This window comes from Choloepus didactylus, chromosome 5 (genome assembly GCF_015220235.1).
Source record: "Choloepus didactylus isolate mChoDid1 chromosome 5, mChoDid1.pri, whole genome shotgun sequence".
Taxonomy (NCBI): Eukaryota; Metazoa; Chordata; class Mammalia; order Pilosa; family Megalonychidae; genus Choloepus; species Choloepus didactylus.
In genome coordinates, this window is record NC_051311.1 from 125,513,243 (window position 1) to 125,536,538 (window position 23,296).

Sequence of the window (23,296 nt, forward strand, 5' to 3'; positions counted from 1 at the left end):
CAGAAACCATCAATATTGAAGATGCCATTATGGTAGGATTTGTAAATCCAAGAATTAGAACATTGTGTATGAAAGCCAAAAGATCAATTGGAAAAGTGGTACGTTGTGAAGAGACTTGAAACCACAAGGTAAAAATTAACTACAGAGATCTTATTAAACAACAGGCCCATGAAAAGGAATCACAAGTGGCAGTAACTTCTTTGCTCTCCCTTTTTTCTATCACTCACATGGTCATCTGGAGTAAACAAATACAGAAGAAAGACTCTAATGCTAACAAGCATGTGCCCCATTGCTGTTTCCACAGTAAGGGACCTCTGGTCAGAAACAAACATGTAATAAATACTCCATTATACAATATTTTTTGAAATTCAAAGTATCAAAATTATGACAAGTATCAACAAAGCTAGTAAGTTGCCTCCAAAATACAGCTCTCTGAGAAGTTAACTATAGGAAGCATCATTACCAAGTTATCAAATCCAACTGTTTCCTTGGGTATTAGCCTAATAAGGACTGAATGGAAGATTAACAACTCAGTACCACAATCATTACTTGCCTTTCAGACTAATCTATCAAAGTATTTCCACACATCAATGCATAGAAGGAATCATAGATACATACACAAAATGTAGAATAAAGATCCTCACCTCTGCTGTTCAGTTTTTAAAGCAAAACTGAACAATACATATGGGGCCATCCATAAAGCAGGTACTAGAATGCAATCATCCTCAGGCATTGAATTCAAGCTAATTACAACAATGTACAACAGAAATATTCTTGACCATATAATTACAATTTCAGTTACCTGAATTGTCTTTATTGAAAGACTCCTTGCTAAATGTTTAAAGAACAGTACCTTCAAAGCCAATCATTGACAATTATGAGATTTTAAATAGTTCACATTTTATAATACTTCCAATCTCCTAATAAATTAGATGAAGAATATATTAAACAATTTATCCAAATATAGCAACATAGAAAAAGCTCCATTCAAATTACTGAATTACTGCAATGCACCATTAAAAGTGGATATGCATCAAAAATTAATAGGAAAACCTCCTTTTTTACATGCTAAATTTTAATTCCTGGAAATTAGTACTATTTTACCTTAATTCTAATATAGTCAGGGATATTATTCTTGAATACACAATAAATTTTAATTTTAATCACTAAATATACTCATCTCTCCTTGGTCTATCCCTGCCCTAACTTCATTTGAAAGGTAATTCATGGAAAAGATATACAAAGGTAAGTAGTTTAAAATAAAATAAGCAACAGAAAAGCTTTTCACACAGTAGCCTCGTAATCATCAGAAACAGATCAAATTTTATCTCATTCCCTGGCAGTCCAGCAGCTGCCCTGGATATTAAAATCACTGTCAAAATAAGTCAAAAATGGTCCACTAAATAATCAAACCTCACTTCCTTGTCATGAATAAAACTGCTTCTGAGAGCTAGAACTTAAATCAGGACCAAAGTTTCTCTCCAATAGATGATGATATGGAAACCAATCACCCCGGAGAGATCATTATCTCACCTCTACCCAGGAATAAACTGTGACCTTAATGCACAGATCACAATCAAAACTGCCCAACAGAGATCAAATATAGGAGACTATTAGCCATGGTCAATTCTACCTAATGTCAAATTTCCAAACAAAGAGTCAAAAATTTGTCAAGGGATTTTCCATCTCCATTTTAAAACATATGCTTAGAATACATGGCATAAAAGTTATAAAACAGGGCATTAGAAAAGTATACTCTTATTGATGCACAAATATTACCTTTAACAGAATTTCCAAACTGCTAGTAATAGTTGCTAAATATAGTCATGCTGCAAAATCCAAAGAGATTATACATAACACACACACTCACAACATGCCAAAGGATCCAGTCACTATATATATTTCACTGTTTCTGAAGAGAAAGAGTGAAGATAAAGATTTTCTAACTAAAAACAAGTAAAGAGAATTTAAGGAAGAAATATATATTCCTTCCACCCAAGAAGCAATGTCTATATAAACCTTCAGTTTTAAGTCTTATGTAACATTCTTCCACTACTAAAATTCTTTTTCAACTGGATAAGAAACAAAATATCCAAAGCCATTTTTAAAGTGACTTTAGAGCTTACAATAGTTTATTATATCCAACTGCTCATTAAATTACAAGATAACAATTCACTTTGATAAGAAAAGGAATAAGGACAAACTTATATTTATTGTGTTACAATCAAGTATGGTCTTTCTTATGTTGTAAGTTTATTATCCTGTTACATCAGTGCTTCTCAACTGGGGTGACCAGGGATACTGCTAAACATTCTACAACATACAGGATAGCCCCCAACAACAAAGATTCATCTAGCCCATAATGTCAGTAGTGTCATGAATTTTACTGTATGTAAATTTTTAAAATCTATTAAAAAAACAAACAAACAAAAACACTAATGTGTGTGTGATTTAGATTGCCCAGAGATAACGTGTTCAATGATAACAGAAGTCATTTAAGGAAACCACATGTCAAGGATGGAAGAGGCATCTGAAATGGAGTAGTCAAAAGGTAAGAAGAAAAGAATAGAGTCACAGAAGCCAAGGTAGGGAGAGAGTTCAAGGAGGATGAGCTGATTAACCATGTCAAATTTAACAAAGACTGAACATACACATTTAATTTGGGAATTAGGAAGCCAAAGGTGATCTTAGAAGGAATAGTTAGAAAGGAAATAGAAGCTATATAGCTATGTATTGAGGAGTAAATTGGAGGTGAGGAAGCAAAGACAATAGATATGACCTATTGTTATAAGAAGTTGATTAAGGAAGAATAGGATAATATATGATTAGAGCTGTGAGAAGAGAAGGTAGAGGAAAACCAGATGTGCAATATAGCAGAGTAAGAAGCTTCAGGTCTCTATCCCCCCACAGAAGCTTTGAACAACCAGCAAGAGCTGACAGAAATACCTCAAAACTCCAAAAAATAGTTAAAGACTTGCAGAAAAAGGGCAAACACTGAATCAAGAAAAGGGCTACTTAAAAGTGGTAGGATCTCCTGGTGCCCTAACTGGCCCTTCCACCACCCCTCACCAGCTTGGCACAGAGATGAGCCACACATCCAGTGCAGATTTGGTTCTGGAGGAAGCAGAATAACCCCAAACACACACTGGGAGCATGTATGTCTGGCACAATCAGACTGGTGGCAGCCTTATGGACTGAACCAGGAAACTCATCGCAGGCTCATATCCCAGAACTCACCCTCCTTGTAGAAGGTAGCTCACAGAGCTCTCCTACATAATACCATGGCTGTAGTATACACAGGGCAGTGCCCAAATCTGTGAAGAAATTGTTTTCTAGGGAAGAGGCAACATTTGTATCCAAGTAAATGGGGAAATTCCTAAGGCCATGCTTGCATACCCAAGACAAGACAAATGCACAAAAAGGAACAGGGAGGACCCTATGCTTTGGCCTGGAGCTATTCTCCAAACAAACTTATTATATGGATAAACCCTGAAGGAGAGCACTGGCAGAGTTCAATCTGCAATGACTGGGAAAGGATTTTTTGTTTGGCTTTGTTTCTTTAGTTCCTGGCATTCAGGGAAACTCTGTCATAATCCCAGCTGGATAGAAGCTTAAGGAACAACAGAAGAAATGACCATATACATCCAAGATACCCCATGAACTACAAACAAGATAAACCCAAGTAGACCCACACCATGGCATATTATAATCAAACTGTTGTATGCCAAAGATAAAGAGAGAATTCTGAAAGCCCTAAGAGAGAAGCAGCATGTCACATACAAGGGAGCTTCAATAAAATTAAGTGCTGATTTCTCATCAGAAACCATGGAGGCAAGCAGGCAGTAGGATGATAGTTACAGTGCTGAGTGCAAAAGATTGCCAACCAAGAATTCTATATCCAGCAAAACTGTCTTTTAAAAATGAGGGTGAAATTAAGACATTTCCAGTTAAATGCTGAGGGAGTTTTGTCACCACTAGACCAGTCCTACAAGAGATGCTGAAAAGAGTTCTGCAGGTTAAAAGAAAAGGACAATAGACAAAAGAGCAAAGCCACATAAAGAAATAAAAATCTCCAGTTAGGGTAATGGCATGGGTAAATCTAAATGCCAGAACTATCATACTCTTGGTTTGTGACTCTGCTTTTTACTTCATACAGTGCCTAAAAAGCAAATGCATAAAATTTAATGATAAATCAGTCTTTTTGTACTCATAACGTATATAAACATATAATTTGTGACAAGAACTATCTAAAGGTAGAGGGGACAAAGGGGTATATTAGTGCAGTTAGTATACACTATTGAAGTTAAGTTGTTACCAATACTTACAGGAACATGGCTGATTAGGAGAGACAGAGCAAAATTCTCCTCTACGAAGAACACTAGCTAAAGGACAGGAAGTGCTCCAGAACAGCAGTTCCAGGGTGCCATCAGCCGGGCATGGACTTCTACACCACACAGTGAGGATGTAGCTGGAGATGCCAAGAGACTGCATTTCGAATGGGTGAGTGTTCAGCCCAGAATGCTGCCAAGGAAGGGCAGTTGGAGCTGGCTGATGAGAGTGGAAGGGAGCAGCCTTCCATGCCCTGTGCATCCTTCACAGCAGTTGGCTGGAGTGAAAACCTTTCACAGCCCAGGGGCTAAGAGCCCCCATGCTGGGGACTGGCAGCTGAAGCTGGCAGATGAGTGTGGAAGGGGGCAGTTGGCTGGGGAGATAACCCTTCACAACCCCATGGCTGAGAGCTACAGAGCTGGGGACTGGTGGCTAGAGCCAGGTGCCAAGTGCAGAACGAGCAGCTTTCTAAGCCCTGTGTATCCACCTCAGCAGTTGGCTGGGGAGATAACCCTTCACAGCCTCATGGCTGAGAGCTCCCATGAGAGAAGTCAGGATTTGGCAATCTTTTGACTACAACCACTCTTTCTCCATGGAAGCCAGTGTTGGGCACAACCAAGAGGCAAGGGCACCATACAGAAGTGCCAGGAGCCTCTCCCCAACCCCAGGGACTCACAGGTGAACAGCAGATAGGGACTGCAGATAGGAGCTGGAATGTGAGACATGCAGCTCCACAGCCACAAAGTAGTCCACCCACAGCTCCGGGAACTGCCAGGAACACTGTACCCTGGAGCAGACTCCCTGCCGAACTGTGCAGGACCTGCTCCCTTCCCACAGGGTGGGCAGTCCCCAGTGCACTCAGAAAATTGGTGCACTAATTGGATTTCCACCCAGTTTGGACCCTGTTCAGTGCATAGACAAAGTTGGGGGAGAGGGGGCTTGAGGGTATGGGATGGCTCAAGAGCACCATATGCTAGTAGGACAGGGAAAGTGCATTCAACCAAGCTGTAGCTATGCCAAATTAAAGATAAATGTTCAAATAATCCTACATATCCTAAAATAACCCTACCAACATAAGCAAATGCCAAGAGGGCAAAAGCAACAAAAAATTATAAAGCATATGAAAAAAACAGATGTTATGCACAACCCAAACAACCAAATTAAAAAGCCAGAGGAGATGCAGAACTTGGAGCAATTAATCAAAGAAATATACATAAATCTCCAAAACAACTTCAGTATGAAAGCTAAGGATATAAAGGTCATCAAGAAGACCCTAGAAGAGCATAAAGAGAGCAAATTAAAAAAATTGCAGATCGTATGTAAATAAAAGATACTGTTGATCAAATTAAAAATATACTTGAGACACACAGCACATTTGAAGAGGCAGAGGAAAGAAGTAGTGAACTAGAGGAGAGGGTGATGGAATGCGAAACACAAAAGAAAATGGTGGGAAAAAACTGAAAAATTTGAAATTGATCTCAGAAAAATAAGGGACAACATGAAGCACACGAATGTAAGAATCATGGGTGCTCCGGAAGGTGAAAATGTGAGCAGAGGGCTAGGAAGAATATTCAAAGACATTGTTGGGGAGAAATTCCCAACCCTTCTAAACAACATAAATATACAAATCAAAGATGCCCAACAAACTCCAAATAGAATAAATCCAAATAAACCCACTCCAAGACATACTCTGATCAGATTGCCAAATGCTGAAGAGAAGGAAAAAGTTCTGAAAGTGGCAAGAGAGAAGCAATTCATCACATACAAGGGAAACAACATAAGACTAAGTACTGACTACTCAGCAGGAACCATGGAAGCAAGAAAGCAGTGGTATGACATATTTAAAATTCTCAAAGAGAAAAACTGCCAGGCAAGAATTCTTTATCCAGCAAAGCTCTCCTTCAAAATTGAGGGAGAGTTTACAATTTCACAGACAAACAAATGCTGAGAGAATTTGTTAACAAGAGACATGCCCTGCAAGAAATACTAAAGGGAGCTCCACTGGCTGAGAAAAAAAGAAATGAGAGAGAGGCCTAGAGAAAGGCACAGAACTGAAGAGTATTAGTAGGGGTATCTTAAAGGAAACAGAGAGAGGGAAAAAATAGATCAATATGCTGTTTACAAGACACTCATCTTAGACCCAGCAACACAGAGATTGAAAGTGAAAGGATGGAAAAAAATATTCCATGCAAGCTACAGCCAAAAGAAAGCAGTGGTAACAATACTAATTTCAGATAAAATGGACTTTAAATGCAAAGATGTCATAAGAGACAAAGAAGGACCATATACTAATAAAAGGGACAACTCACCAAGAAGAAACAACAATCATAAATGTTTATGCACTCAGTCAAGGTGCTCCAAAGTACATGAGACAAACATTGGCAAAACTGAAGGGAGTAATAGACATTTCTACAATAATCATGTGAGACTTCAGTACACCACTCTCTCCTATAGATAGAACAACCAGACAGAGGACCAATAAGGAAACTGAGAACCTAAACAATGTGATAAACGAATTAGACTTTGTTAACAGACATTTATAGAGTGTTACATCCCAAATTACCAGGATATACATTCTTCTCTAGTGCTCATGGAACATTCTCCAGGATAGATGATATGCTGGGGCATAAAACGAGCCTCAATACATTTAAAAAGATCGAAATTATTCAAAGCACATTCTCTGACCACAATGAAATGCAACTAGAAGTCAATAGCCATCAAAGAACCAGAACATTCACAAATATGTAGAGGTTAAACAACACACTCCTAAACAATCACTGGGTCAAAGAAGAAATTGCAAGGGAAATTGCTAAATATCTAGAGATGAATGAAAACGAGAACACAACATATGAAAACCTATGGGATGCAGTGAAGGCAGTGCTGAGGGAGAAATTTATAGCTCTAAATGCATATATTAAAAATGAAGAAAGAGCTAAAATCAAAGAACTAATGGAACAACCAAAGAAGCTAAAGAATGATCAAACTAACCCTAAAGCAAGCAGAAGAAAAGAAATAAAAAGGATTGAAACAGAAACAAATGATATAGAGAGCAAAAAAACAATAGAGACAATAAATAACACCAAAAGTTGGTTCTTTGAGAAGATCAACAAGATTGACAAAACTTTAGCTAGAATGACAAAGTCAAAAAGAGAGAAGAACCAATAAATAAAATCATAAATCAAAGGGGAGACATTACTGTGGATCCCAAAGAAATCTTAAAAATCATAAGAGGATACTATGAACAACTGTATGCCAACAAACTAGACAATTTAGATGAAATGGATAATTTCCTGGAAACACATGAGGAGCCTAGACCAACCCAAGAAGAAAGAGAAGACCTCAACAAACCAATCACAAGTAAAGAGACCCAATTAATCATCAAAAAGTTTCCTACAAATAAAAGCCCAGGGCCATATGGCTTCACAGGGGAATTTTGCCAAACTTTCCAAAAGGAACTGACACCATTCCTGCTCAAACTCCTTCAAAAATTTTAAGAAAATGGAATACTAGCTAACTCATATTATGAAGCTAACATCACTCTAATACCAAAACCAGATAAAGATGCTACAAGAAAGGAAAACTACAGGCCAATATCCCTCATGAATTTGATGCAAAAATTCTCAACAAAACCCTTGCAAATCAAATCCAAAGACCCATTAAAAAAAATCATACACCATGACCAAGTGGGGTTCATCCCAGCCATGCAACAGTGGTTCAACATAAGAAAATCAATCAATGTAATACAACACATTATCAAATCAAAAGGGAAAAATCCAAATGATCATCTCAATAGATGCTGAAAAAGCATTTGATAAAATTCAGCATCCTTTTTTAGATAAAAACACTTCAAAGGGTAGCAACTGAAGGAAACTGCCTCAATATGATAAAGGGCATATATGAAAAACCCACAGCCAGCATAGTACTCAACAGTGAGAGATAGAAAGCCTTCCCCCTAAGATTGGGAATGAGACAAGGATGCCCGCAGTCACCAGTATTATTCAACATTGTGCTATAAGTTCTAGCCAGAGCAATCCGGCAGAACAAAGAAAAGGCAACCAAATTGGAAAGGAAGAAGTAAAACTGTCATTATTTGCATAGGATATAATCGTATATCTGGAAAATCCTGAGAAATCAATGACACAACTACTTGAGCTAACAAACAAATTCAGCAAACTGGCGATATACAAGATTAATGGGCAAAAGTACAAGGCCCACTCCCCTAGCCATTAAGTGGCCCCCTGAACAAAAAGTGTGAAGAAGCTGCTCCCAGGGACTTAGGGGAAGAGGACAGTAACACAAGGTCTTCCCTTTCTGGCTCCAAAAATAGTCTAAGGAAAAAAAAAAAATTATCAAAGCAAATGTGATTGCTATATATTTAGGGTATTAAATTTAAGCCCCATGGTAACTCCTAAGGAAATATCAGAGAATATGCCAACTCATAGAGACAGAAATTAGAGTACAAGTTGCTAAGGGCAGGGGATGGGGGAATAGGGAGTTAATGTATAATTAATGTACAGTTTCTGTTTGGGGAAATTTGAGATAGGAAAGTTTTATTAATGGAAGATGGTGAGAGTTCCACAATATTATGAATGTGATTAATACCACTGAATGGTATGCTTGGGAGTATCTGAGATGGGGAAGTTTGTGTTGTATATATATTCCCAGTATCTTAAAAAAAAAAAAAAAAAAAGCAACTAAGGAGAAAACAGAAAATGAAAATTAAATACAATACATGATCCTAGAAGGGACCTAACAAGGGAAGAGAAATGGCTCAACAGGACATTATTGGGACATATAAAATATTGGAATATAGACTGTTAGTTTTATATAAGTGTTAAATTTCTTGAACTGGATAACTACACTTAAGGTGGTTTCATAAGTAAATATCCTTTGTCTTAGGAAATATACATGACAGTACTAAGTGTTCAAGGAGCATGGTATTTACAACCTAGATTAGTGGTCAGAAAATGGATTGAAAAATAGACAGAGAGATGGATAGATGGATGGATGGATAGATAGACAGACAGATAGACAGACAGACAAATGTGGTAAAATGTTGAAATTGGTAGACCTGGGTAGATGGTGGGGTAGGGGTATATTGGAGTTCTCTGTGTGGGGTTTGTATTATTTTTGTGACTATGCTGTAAGTTTGAAAGTATTTTGAAATAAAAAGATTAAAAAAAAAAAAAACCGTCAAACTGAAAGAAAGAAGAAAAATAGGCAAGTAACTCTCCAAATGTTCTCCCTATGGGCAAATCTTAAGAGATTACTTTGCTAATGCAGTCTCTTTTTCAATTCAAGCTATTACTGGCAGTCCTTATAATATACATGATAGTTAGCTTATTAATACTTCTACAACTGATTCTCACTCACACTTGTCCAATTTTTCAATGTTCCAAAATATTTTACTCTTTCCATCATTTCCGTTACAACAAACTCCTTGCTGCCAGTTCATCTCTTGACATAATTATGCAGAAATTTACAAAATACTTCATACTTAGGAAAGATGAAAGGACTTCTATTTTTAGAAATATAGCAGACTAGCAGTCTTGAAAAACCTCTTGCAATTACAAAATAATCAAGAAATGCAGGAAAGAATTTTACAAACAGTCTTTGAAAAGTATGGCTGAACTCACAACAAAATTCTGTAGGAATACAAACAATATGATAGTTAGAAACCAGGGAGGCAAGATGGCTGAGATGCTTTGGCTGAGATGCTTTGGGTTACCAAGAGGCTTTATTTTTAACAAAATGAGAAATGAGGAATAAGACCTTCAGCCTGGGCTACTTGGTGAGTTAGAACAGTGGCCCTCATGCCAAGCAAAGACCCATGAAGGGCTAAATCCTCATTTTTAGGGTAGACAAGGAAAAATACACCTATCAGTGCGGAAAGACAACAAGTAAAAATATCTATCTTGGCTTGGGATCTGAAGGGAAGAGGGAGTCTCCCCTGAGAAGTCAAAACCATCAGCTTGTCTTTATGTGGGTTTGGGGTTTGATTTAATATTACCATAGAATCTACAAAACCTCAAGCCAAGAATTAACAAAAAGTGGTTCCAAGCTGGTAAAGCCCTTGGGATCCCTAGCAGACAGAACACAAAAATGTGCTTCAGAAACATACAACCCAAACTCAACTCTTTCCTGCTAATAAAGTCTTACCAAACATGGACTTATCACCCAAATTACAAAACAAAAGAGGAAACAAGTCACTATGAGCAAAAGTAAATAGAAAGTAAAAGTTGGAGAATTAGACAAAGTACTATTGACTAAAATAGGTAAAATACATGTTTAAATATTGAAAGACATAAAAAATAAAATCAAGAACGTAAGAAAGGAGACACTAGCAAGAGTCCAATCACATTTGGAAAAGGACCAAATGGAATTCGTAGAAATGAAAAATATAGTCATTATTTTTTTTTTAATTCTTTAACAGTTTATTAGACAGGGCGAAAGCATGTATGAAATAGAAAACTGAAATTACTCAGGATGCAGCACACAGAAGGAGGTGAAAAATACAAAAGAGAACTTAGTAAACATGAGGACAGGATATAAAGGTCTATCATACATATAGAGCGATTCCTAAGGAGAGGGGGAAAAAAAACTGGCAGGAGGGAATGGATTCAAATAAAATAATGGCTGAGAATCTTTTAGAACTTATAAAAACATGAGTCATAAAATTCATATAGCACAATAAATCCAAAGCAAGGAAAAAAAAAGAAATTCATATCTGGAAACTCGATAGAGATACTACACTACACCTATGAAAAAGAAATTATTTTCTTAGCAATCAGTGATCAAAGGCATATTACTTTCAAAGGAATACAATTACAGGGGTTAGCAGAATTTCTCAAAAGCAGCATAAAAGCCAGGAGACAGTGACATATTTTTCAAAATGCTGGGAATAAACAGCTGTAGGCTTAGAATTTTATACCTAGGCAAACTATCATCAAGAGTAAGGAAGAAATAACCCTGAAAAAATTTAGCTGTTGGCCCTACTGAGGACATCTTGCCTCTTTGTGGATCCTGAGAATGAAGTATACACAGAAAAGAGAGAAAAACTGGGTCATGGTGATACTTTTGAGCTCCTTTATGCAGGCAACCATAATGCGAGCCTTCACTTTGGACATTTTAGTTTCTTGAGCCAATACATCTTACTTGCTGTTGTTTTGGGGTTTTGCTTGTTTTTTTTTTAACTAAAATAGAATATATATGAAAATATTTAGCACATTTAGTACCCTGCAAATTACCATCAGAGTGTCTGATCTTATTTAGGAAATGATTTATGTGAAAGAGACCTTTGGGTACACTTGAAAATCAACAGTCAAGAATACAAAGGAGACTCAATTAACAAGCCTGTAGAAAATAATTTAAGAGAACAAAGGAGAATAAATTTTAAAAAATATTTGAAGTGGCTCTGGCTTAACAAAGTCATCAGAATTTTCATGCCTTAGAGATGGCATTTGATTCAGACCAGCCTTCTGTGATTTACTGACTAAAGGTTTAAAGGATGCCAATACTTCCAACCAATTTAAGAAGTTCAACTCTCAGTATAAATCTCAATTAACTGCATTTATATTTTTATTATTGTTAGAACAGTTTTTATAATCACAGTGAGAGATTTGGTAGGAAGTAGTACCTGGATTTACTGAGACTACTGAGTCACTATCCTTACCATTATAAGGAAATTTAGAATAAGCAAAAAGATTATTGGGTGTTTCCATTTGAAAACTATGTATAATTTAGAGGAGACCCTTCCAGTTTTTAGCTGAATCTAGCTTTTCATTGCCTCTGAGTTCTATAAATTGTAGATAACTGATAACAATGATAAATAACTCTTACCTACAATAGGCGGATAAATTTTGTCCAGTGTTAGTTCAATTAAACCCCCCATGGAAAAAGGCAGTTTGGTCTAGTTGCGAATTCATTTCAGCATTCCTTTATTCCATATAAATTTGTGATTCTCTGAATTCACTTTTGAACCATGTAACATCTGTCTGGTTCCCTAATTAATCAGTTAAGCAAAATCTTTAACACATGCCATTTTATATCTCTATGAAATTCATGTTTCACTTTTTAAAGAAAAATTATCCTTTAATGCCATCAAATACAAAGCAATATTTCTTGAAGAGACCAGATTTTTGAAATTTATCTCAAAATGAGTTTTATAGTTTTTGCTTTGAACCAGCTTCTTAATCTAATCGGCAAGTTTCACAGATTTCATTTAAATATAATTTGTTAGTTTTATTTAAGACGCATAATGTGATTGAATCTTACAAATTATATTCTAATTAACAATTAAGAAAATCTGAAAGTCTAATAGGAATTCCAACAAATCTGCAATTAATGAAGCAAATCTGTAATTAATGAAGCAATAAGTAACTGCTGCACAATTTAATATGTTTTGTTAAATCACATGTAAAACAATGATATCCTTAGCATATTAACTGGAGTAAGAGAAAAGGCCTCTTTGGCCTTTTCAGACGTACTACCAAAAAACAAAAAAATCCCTTTATGGACAATCTGTTGAAAAATACTGTCTCTCGAATATAGTACTCAACAACAACAAAAAATTCCAGGGCTACATGATTGCTATAGTGAGCTTGAATGATAGACTTTCCCAAAAGTTAACATTGACAAATATCACAAAGTCTTCTCCAAGAAGTTTTTCAATTTTGTAAAATTTTACTCAAATTCCTTAAAGTTACCAAGCTTTTGCTCCTTTATTCCTTCTCTCCACCACTGTAACTGATGGCTCTACCTCTACCACACCTGAGGAGCCAGAAGAGAAAAGAGCCAAAATCACAGAAGTACAAGAGCCAGGAGAAAGGTTTGGTGTTCACTAACGATTCCTGGATCACAATTTTCCCCACATCAGAAGACCATTTAGAAATCATGTGCAAAGTGACAATTTTCAGACTATGAAAATCCAAATACATATAGATAATTAAAGAGAAACCATAGACTATCTTTCTCGGTTGGATATTTTATAGCTTCCTGGTGACCCAGTTGTCTAGAAAGGGTTAGATGACTCCTTCCATTGGCCTAAAATCCTTGAGGGAAATTCTTTTACTTAGATGTTGAAAGTTATTTAAAATAATAGCACTTATTATACTTAACATTCTACTAAATAATTAATATACATAATTTCCAATCCTAAAAACAACCTTACAAGGTACGTACTAGCTTATATATTTTTACAACTAAGAAAAATGTGCTAAAAGAGGTTGAGGAAATGGAAAACACCACACCATTAGTATTTATAAAAACTGAGATTTGGGCCTAGGTCTGTCATTCCACAACCTATTTTTATTATCCTGTACCACCTCTATGCAATAAGATTTTCTCACTAAGTCTAAAATTTAGATTGCAAACTAAAGTTTGGTATCTATTATGTTATTTATAGAATTCTACCTGGTAATATAATAAAAAACAAACACACTCTAGAAATTACAATAGGTGTTTTGCTATCTTGTGCTTATTTTGTTGTCCTCTCAAAATGATTCATTTTAAGGGATGCAAAAATATTTTATAGTTGCTTGTGCTAGTAAATAAACCACCTCTGAAAATTCATGACACAAAATTTGACCACAAATTGACTTTTGAGATTTCACCTAGACATTGTTGAGATAAATGCATATTTAATTTCATTCATTAAGGTTCCATTCACATCCATACTCTGGTAATATTACTCCACTCTTCTCCAAGTAGCTCATATTATAGTATGATAAATGACAAAAGCAAAAGACAAATTACAGAACAATTTCACAACCTATAACACTAGAAACTTCCTAAAGCAAATTATTATAATGTCTTTAGGTCATCATGCCCATTTTTAAAAATTTGACATTTACATATAATTCCATAAAAATTCAGCAAATCAACTACACCATAGTATTTGTTCCATTTATCTATTCTTAGAAGGATAAACACTTACCCCATGCTCTTTAGCAGCTGTGACAACTTTAAGGAGGACATCTTCCTCAACAAACGGTCTCACAGCATCGTGGATAATCACCACTTCTGGCTTAGAGAGTTTAGAGTTGGGTTGATCCCCTGCAAGTGCTTTTAGTCCATTGAAAATTGACCTATGGCGGGTTACTCCAGCTTCAACTAGTGAGACGCCTTTATGCTGGTACCTCTGGATAATACTCTCCATTGCTTCCATGTTCTCTCCAGTTACTGCCACGACAATGTTCTTTATCCAACATACTCTAAAAGGAAAGTACATATACATTTGATGTAAATTGTATCTTAGACAACAACTAAAGTTAAGCTAATAAAAACCCAAAATACTAGTGAGTATCAGTATATCTCTGCATAGGGAGATGGAAACTGAAAATTAAAACTGAGTTAGTTTTATGCTTTAGGGTTCCAATAATAAGGTTGAAGAAAAAGTAAAGAATTAATGAGTATTTCACACTATATAGAGATACAGATATTCTTCATACTATACGTAAAGATAGGTTGAGCATTTTGCTATATATATATATATATATATATATATATATATATACACACACACACACACATACACACATACCCCAGATACTTCTGACTTAAAATACTAATCAATAAATTGCAAGAACACAATATAATAGCAATATGATTCTAAAGTTATTTTTTTCAAGTAGTTTTCCTTAAGGGAAATAGGAATATTCAAAAGCATTTTGAATTCCAAAAGTTAATTGTCTCTTTCAAGAAGTCCATTGAGTTGGCAGCCAACCATTTAAATACTAACAAAGCTGGATAACTAATCAAACACAAACCTTTACATCAAGGTGAAATTATTAGTTTAAATGGAGGAAAACTATAATAACTAAATTTATATAAATAAAAATTAGACTCAAATAAAACAGAAAAAAACACAAATCAATAAAAAAGTAAAATAAAGGAATTATTCCATTGAGTCATCAACAAAATATAAAGCAATACTTTTTCTGCTTTTTCTGTTGTAAAACATCTTCTTAAATATAGACCTACTGACCTGCTGGAGCAAATAGTCCACACTACTTAGTAACTATAAAAGTAAAAAGTCTGGCAAACTTCTCTTAAACATCCATGCTAATTGAGGCCTGTCTGTCATTATAGACTCAATGTTCTGCAGCCAACAGCCCCAAATCAGGAAAACTGCCTCGGATCCATGATACCAATGTAGGCAGAAGGCCATTTCTTAATAAAGGTCACTTAAAATTTTTAATGGAATTCTTAGCCTATGAAACACTCTATGTTCATGCTAGAACAGTTAAAAGTCTTGAAAAGACTTTTAAAGAGATGGAAGAGTGGCCTGAAAACTACCGAATAATGAAAAGTACTATCTACTTTCTTTACTGAAACATGAAAGTTAACAATCGGTTTCTTCAGTCAATAATTAACAATCTCCTACCTTCTGTTTTAAGCAAACCTGTATCACAACTCAATACTCCTGCTTGTGACTACCACAATACTAGACTGGTGAACAAAAGAAGGGCTACTTTATAGGCATACTGCCTTTTGATTTTAAGCAGGGTCCTAGGGAGCATGTAAGTAGAGCACCTGCCCAGCATGAAGCAGGCCGAGATAGCATTCCCTAAGGAAGTAGAGTTTGCAATGAGATCCAAGAGGTGAGTGGCAGGTAAGCAGACAAACAGGTTTGGAGGGAGGGAGAGAGGGGTGGTCCAAGAAGAAATCACAGCAAGGTCCTCAGGGGCCAGAAGGAAGTGTAGTCGGAGTTCCATGAGCAAAGGGGAGAGATCCTCAAGAAGAAGCTGAAGGCCTAGGCAAGCCATGGTAGGGGTTTTAGGTCTTTAATCCTAAGAACAAATGGAAGCAAGAGAAGTATATTCAGGAAATAATTAAGCAGGAAGGTATATTCCCACTAACCCCCATTCTCCTCCCCACCTTGTTCTAGGCACTGTTCTATGACAAGATGAGAGCTGTGGTAGGCAGAATAATGGTCCCCAGAAGATATCCACATCCTAATTCCCAAAACCTATGAATACATTACCTTACAAAGCAAAAGTGTTGCCAGAGCCCGGTTGGCACCCAAGGTGAGCTCCAGTGCAGGCTCATTTTTCTTGTCTCAAGAAAGAATTCAGGAACAAAAGGAACAGTAGCAAGCAGTAAAGTTTATTTGAAAAAGCCAGCACACAGGGGAAATAGCAAAGATTGGTAAGAAGGAATACAGGCTTGAGAGGTCAGCGCAGGTGGGCTCCAAGAGGGGGGCCGCACCAGGTTGAGCTACGTCCAGGTTTTTAAATGTTCGCCTGTTGCTATGGTTTAGGCCAGGGTTGGGGGTAGAAATTCCCATTCTCCCCCCTACCCTGGCTTAACCCCTCCTTTTCCTCCATCTGTTTATCTTAGTTGATTCTGAGAACTGGGGTCTGGTTCTCCTTCTACCCAGACCCTCCTGTCTCCCTCCATCTGTCTATCTCAGCTGATTTTGAGAAGTGGGGTTTGGTCCTCCTTTTGCTCAGCCCCTTCTTCTTGTTCTCCATCTGGCTATCTATGCCTTGATGCTGACTATCCATTTGAACTGACCAATGCTCCTGGCCTGCCCAGAGTGCCCTAGTCTAGCCTGCCTCAAAAGGATTATGCAGATCTGATTAAGTTAAGGATCTTGAGATGGGAAAAGTATCCTGGATTATCCAGGTGGATCCAAAGCAATCACAATGGTCTTTATGAGAGAGAAGCAGGGCAGTCAGAGAAGGAAATGTGAGGATGGAAGTATAGATCAGAGTAATGCAGGTGCGTGAGCCAAGGAATGTGGACAGCCTCTGGAAGCTGGAAAAGACAAGGAAATAGATTCTCCTCTAGAAACCCCAGAGGAAATGCAACACTTTAATTTAAGCCCAGTGAAACTGATTCTAGACTTCTGACTCCAAAACTGTAAGATAATAAACATCTGTTTGTGGTAATTCATCACAGCAGCAGTGGGGAAATGATACAGGAGTGTAAGGTTTACTCTGGCTGCAAGGTAGAGAATGGATTGGGTAGGGGAGAAAGGATACACAGAGACTAGGTAGGAGGCTGCTGCATTATAGTCCAGGAAAAACAATGATGGTAGTCTATCAGATGGAGTTTTTATACAGGACTTAAAAGATCACTAAAAGGCAAATAATCTATTTGAGTTAGTAGAAAAGAATCACAAAATAAAGTGCCACATAGTATAAAGTAACAATAGCTAATATTAATTAAGCACATACAATGCTTTAAGCATTTTTCATTTTCTAACTCATGTAATCCTCATAACACCCAAGAATTTTATTCTATCATCCTTTCGTACATATGGGAAAACGAGGCACAGAATGGTTAAGAAACTTTCCCAAGGTTATACAGCTTGTAAGTGACTAGGATTTGAAGCCAAGCAGTTTGGCTCAGGTGTCCATGTTCTTAACCACCTGTACACTGTCTTTTATGTAATATAGGTGGAAGAAAAAACAAAAAGATAGCTGAATATATAAATACATTATACTTTATTTTTGTAAATTACCATCTTATTCAATAAAGGTAGCAAACATATTTTTACCATTTTCCATCATTATAATCCATTGTTCTAATTTATTTCATCTAAAATGTAGGCTCCATGATAGCAGGGACAATGTCTACTTTGTCCATTTACACCTAATACCTAGTAGGTGCTCCGTAAATATCTGTTGAATGAATAAATGACCTTGGTCAATTTCATCTACCGGGAACAGGAACAGTATGACATTCCACAACAAAGCACAGCCCCAAGGAATATGAAAACAAAGGAAACTCTCCTCAAAACTCTAGTTAGTTACTCCTCATTAATGAGTAACAATGAAAAAAAAAATCAAGAATGAAAATAGCTTTCTCTATGCAGTGTGGTTTTGTTGGCTATTTTCTTTGTTTTTAGTATCTCTTTACTCCTATTTCTAAATCCTAAGGCTCCTTGAAGGCCAGCATTACTTTTATGTTTTCTCCAATGCCTGAGGGGATTTTAATCACAAATAAACAAAAATAATTCAATAATACAGAATTCTAAAGAACAAAATAGGTAGTAATCTGTATAGGCAATAAAAGGGATTCTGGAACTAGATGGAACGTTAGTTGCTCTTTGTTTTGTAGCCCACCATCCCCCAACTCTTTTCTTTGCATATTTAACAGTTGGTAGAACTTATAGTACTGTATTTAGCAAAGCCCTTGGTAAGTAGCACCTGGCAGTTTTTCAGTCACTCTGAAATGTGGGTTTTCCCAAGGTTCTGTCTCCACTTCCATGGCAATAATCCAGGCAGTCATCTCTCTCCTAAATGACTGTACCAACCACTTAGCTGGTCTCCAGCTCCATATCATACACCTACACAATCCTTTCTCACCACTTCTGCATGCTTCTCCTCAAGTGCAAATGTGATGTCACACCCTGCAAGCTCTAAAACAAGCTCCTTCAAGACTTAACCTCAGCCTACTTGTCTAAGGGCATCACTTTGCATATGCTGCTTCCTTTGTCTTTTAACACAGTCCCCAACCTTATCTCTTCCACCACCCCCACCCACTCCTGGCTAAGTACTACTTGTTCTTTAGCTCTCAGTTCACATGTGCCCTCCTCCAGGAAGCTTTCCCTGCTGCCATTCTGTGTGCCACATTCCTGCTCTCTGCTTCCACAGTACTCTGTCTTATCAAGCATCACACTGTACTCTGCTTAATTTTCCATTTCCTACATTGGCCGCCAATTCATAGAAAGCAAAGACTATGCCCCAGCACTTGGTGTATAATAAACTTTCAATAATAGCAACAGAAACAATAGTTAACATGTATGGAATATTTGTTAGGTGCCATGTATATGTAGAGCATTTTGCCTGCAATATCCCGCTAATAGTCACAGCAACTCTATGAAGAAAGTCACTTTTATCAAAAATATTTCAACTGTATATTAATTTGATAACACATTACATTTTTAATAGAGAAGTTGTAAGTACTGAGGGACTGAATTTAAAAATAGACAATGGCCAAACATACAAAAACAGAACTGAGACCGAAAATCTAAGTAACCATTGCTGGGAGCCAAACCATCATCTACAACAACCAGTCCAAGAATCTAAACCACAATCCCTATAACAATTTGCTTAAACTTAATCAATAACAGAGAGCTTCTCTTAGTTTCTAACCCCTGCAATTTAGGACCAATCTGAAAAGCCAAATACGATGCCCTAACCAATCATATAGGATGTTTCCCTTATAGTTGGCCCACCTCCAGTTTATCCATGCCAACAGCCTCCAAAAAGCCGATACAAGAAGTCTTCCCTATTTTTCACCATAAAGCTTTGCTCCTCCTATGCCCACCTTGAGTCTCTGCCAAAGGCAGATGATGGTTACTGACTCCCTTGTTACAGCAAGCTCTGAATAAAAAACCTTTGCTTGTTCTCATTTGGGTGTCCTTCATATATTTCCACACTACATGCTCAATTAAATCAGAGATCTCTGAAAGAAAAGAGATTAACTTTTGCCCTAAATTACTCACCTGTCCCTTTTAATAATATATTTCATCAGAAAAAGTCACTTAAAAGCAAACTGTAAAGCTATAATGTTGCTATTTTTGATGAAAATATACATTGAATTAAATCTTAAATTACAGAAGAATTAAGAGGAAGAAAGATGATGGAATATTGTTTGGCATAGAGTTGTCATTCAAACATTTGTTAAATGAATTAATGAATGAACTCCCAGAGGTAAATCCCAGTTTTATTGAAATGCCTTAAAATAACTATAAAACAATTCTCTATGTTCCATCAAATAGAAAACAGTCTATATGGATGCAAATAATTGCAATTAGATATACCTGTGGCCTTAGATGATTTTAAACAATAGCATGTGGCTCTAGGTGAAAACAGTGATTTAAACCAGTGTTTCTCAAACTGCAATTGCTCCTCCAACTGCAGATTTCAGAGCCCATTAATGTGTCACTAAATCAGCATAGTAAAGTTTACACTAAGAGTTTTGAGTATATGAAATACAAATAAAGTAAATACAAAAATTAGAATGCATAGCACATAGTTAGGATAAGTTTTTTCATGAAATTTTCCCTCAAATATGTCTTACCACAGGTTACAATAAGAAAAAAGTTTGGTTACTCTGTTTTAGGCCACTCATACGAGATAACGGACTCATTATGCTATTTTGTTCAGCAACTCAGGATACACCCAACACTCACAAGCCTTATAAGTACTGTTTATACTTCAAAAGATTTATTCATTCTTTTCTAGCCATGAATTAAAAGCCATTTACAGTATTAAAATTTAATAATGTAGAATCATGGACTGAAAAAGACCTTAAGTACCTCACACAGTGCCTACTGAACAAATATTTGCTGAATAAATTCATCTGGTCTACCTCTTTTGCTGAAGGCAAGTCCACACCTAACCCCCTGCAGCCCAACAAGATTCTATCAGGTTGTCTTGAATGTTTCCTTCCTTGCTCATTTCATAGGCAAATACAAACCTACCCCTAAGCCTCATAACATCTACATACATCTTGAGGAAGAAATATAATATCTCAGATGTTATTTTTCCCAGAGTAGAATAAATACTGCTAACAGGAATACTCTGTTCAGACAGTTTAATAAGATCTGTTGAAAACAGAACATTTAAACAAATGCTTTAAAAGAACAGATGGAAACACAGCCTTGTTAATGCCTCTAAAGCATCCTCAGCCAGCTGCAGAAGTTTGGCCCTGAAGGCAGTGGCAGCTGCTGCTCACTTCCATGACAGCCTTCATGGAACTTTGGCCCCTGAATTGTACTGTGGCCATAATTTATAGCTTGCCATCTCTCCATTCCCATCCTGAAGTCTTAGCAGCAAAATCTGGAGCTGATGTGAAGGGGATGGCTCCTGATTGCCTTGCCAACATGTAATCTACTTACTATGGTCCATGAAGGTTTCCAGTCATCATGCCCCAGCCACACCCTTCTGAACTTCTCTCTCTTGAAGGATCCCTACAGTGTATTTGGGAACCAAATACAAATTTCAGATCACTGAAGTATGAAATACATATAGGCCTTCACCTTCCCCTGACTAGAACATGACCTTTTTATTAATGAAGCCTTAAGACTAAACTATTTTTAAGTCAAATTCATTTACTGACCTAACACTCAATGCAAAACATCCTAAACACCTTTCTCTTTCTGAATCCTTATATCCAATTAATCACTAAGACCTGTCAATTCTACCTCTAAATGTTACTCTTGTCTTCCCTATGCCATTCACACTATCATTAGCTAAATTCATGCAATCAACATTTCTTGTCTGAACTGATATTTACATATTTATTTCTAGTCCATCCTGTTGAAAAAGAATTTACAATGGTTTTCAGAAATAGAGTAGGACAGAACAATTTTTTTTTTAATTAGACAAAAACATGACAATTGAAGACAAAGGGGAAAATGCTGCAGGAAAATTAAATAAGTCATAAATTTACATTGAATACACTGAAACACATACCATGGAGTCCTATGCAATTATTTTTTTAAAAAATGGATCTCCATTTATTTTCCCAGTAACAGGCCAAGAAAGCAACCCTATCTCAGTCACAAGGTTCAGAGTTTCCATAACATAAGCACATACAAATTTACAAAACTCTATTTGTTTAATTCATCTAGGTTTAGATTCAAGGAGACTTATACTCATCAAATTAAACAGGGACTGAAACATGAATTAGAATGCCTACATATTGATATGTATTGATATACACTATTGTCACAAGGACTGGAATGCTTGTATCAGTGGAACAACACATTTTCTTCCTGTAGAAGATTCATATGAAAAGTCAAATTATAATAAGGTTTGGGGTATGCATGGAACCATATCAAGGAATGAGTTATCTTAAGCAGTATCCCTTCACCTAAGAGAACTTGAAGAAACCTCAAGAGCTGTGAGGAAGGCCCAGAGAGACCTTGTTCAAATCTATTGCCAGAAGAATACTCATCCCTCCCACTACCATAAGTGTGAATAATCATGGTCAAAGTTGCCTCTTTTTCTTTTGTTGTTTTTGTCATTTTCATCTGTTTTTCAGCTATGCCAGGTTAGCCAACCCTCCTCAATGATACATTCATTCCTTTGATCATAAAGTAGATTACTGGCACAAATTTTGACTTCCTACTTCAGACCCAGAGAATACATATTTTTTAAGAGTACAGTTTAGATACATGACTTAATCAATCATGAGCTGGTTTTACAATTTAATTTAATTTAATGGCCAAAGCTTTATGCCTTGTCAATAACACCACTGTCACATGATTTCTGCTCTTGGAGTAACATTTCCTATTAGAAACTCAGGTCATGAAATAATAATAGTTATCTAATAAACTAATACCCCTGATCTCAGTTTACTCTTCAATAAAGTAAAAATAATGTTTTCTTCAAGTTATAAGCTGTGGTTCAATAACTTGCATATCAATTCCCCCTAAAAGGCCAAAATGAAACATTCAAATTCCCAGAAACATCATTTTTAATTAGCTTCTGAAAGGACCTTGTTCTCAGTACAGCCTAGAAATTAGCTGTCACATCTGATCTTTTCAGTTATACCCATAATATACAAATCTTAACTATCAGTTGCATAATCTTAAGAATAAAGGATATATGAATATAGATACGTACATACATATACACCTATACAAATATACATATGACAGATAATTATAATACATATACAAATATACCAAAATACACATAATTTTGATAGACTAACAGACTTTTGAGCCTTCATTACTCCAGATAGCACCTTTAGCCACCATGTCTCAGATTTGTGAGGGTACAGAGATATATTTGAATCTCATTTAATCTGAAAATTATTTTTCTAGGAAATGTCTATAAAGCACAAGTAGAACTTGGCTAAATTAGAGAAATTTGTAATTTTCCAAATTCTCCAAAAAGAAAAAAAAGGGACAAAGCTGAAGTCCAGTCAATTCATGAAATGCATTTTCTTTCAACATCTCCTCCAATTTCTCAATAATAGAAGAATAGCTACTTTAATATGT

At 36.3% G+C, this 23,296-nt stretch overlaps 1 protein-coding gene across 9 annotated transcripts in view; it reads right to left on the reverse strand.

Moving 5' to 3' along the window:
• The window catches only part of CRPPA (CDP-L-ribitol pyrophosphorylase A), a 359,365-nt gene that overhangs the window by 332,207 nt on the left and 3,862 nt on the right, over positions 1-23,296 (reverse strand). For all 9 annotated transcript variants that reach the window (XR_005217022.1, XM_037836829.1, XM_037836827.1 and 6 more), the window contains one exon: positions 14,264-14,540. Coding sequence is in view for 8 of the 9 variants with exons in the window: in XM_037836830.1 (XP_037692758.1) it covers positions 14,264-14,540 (277 nt within the window). In the remaining variant the exon portion in view is untranslated. The remainder of the gene's footprint in view (positions 1-14,263; positions 14,541-23,296) is intronic.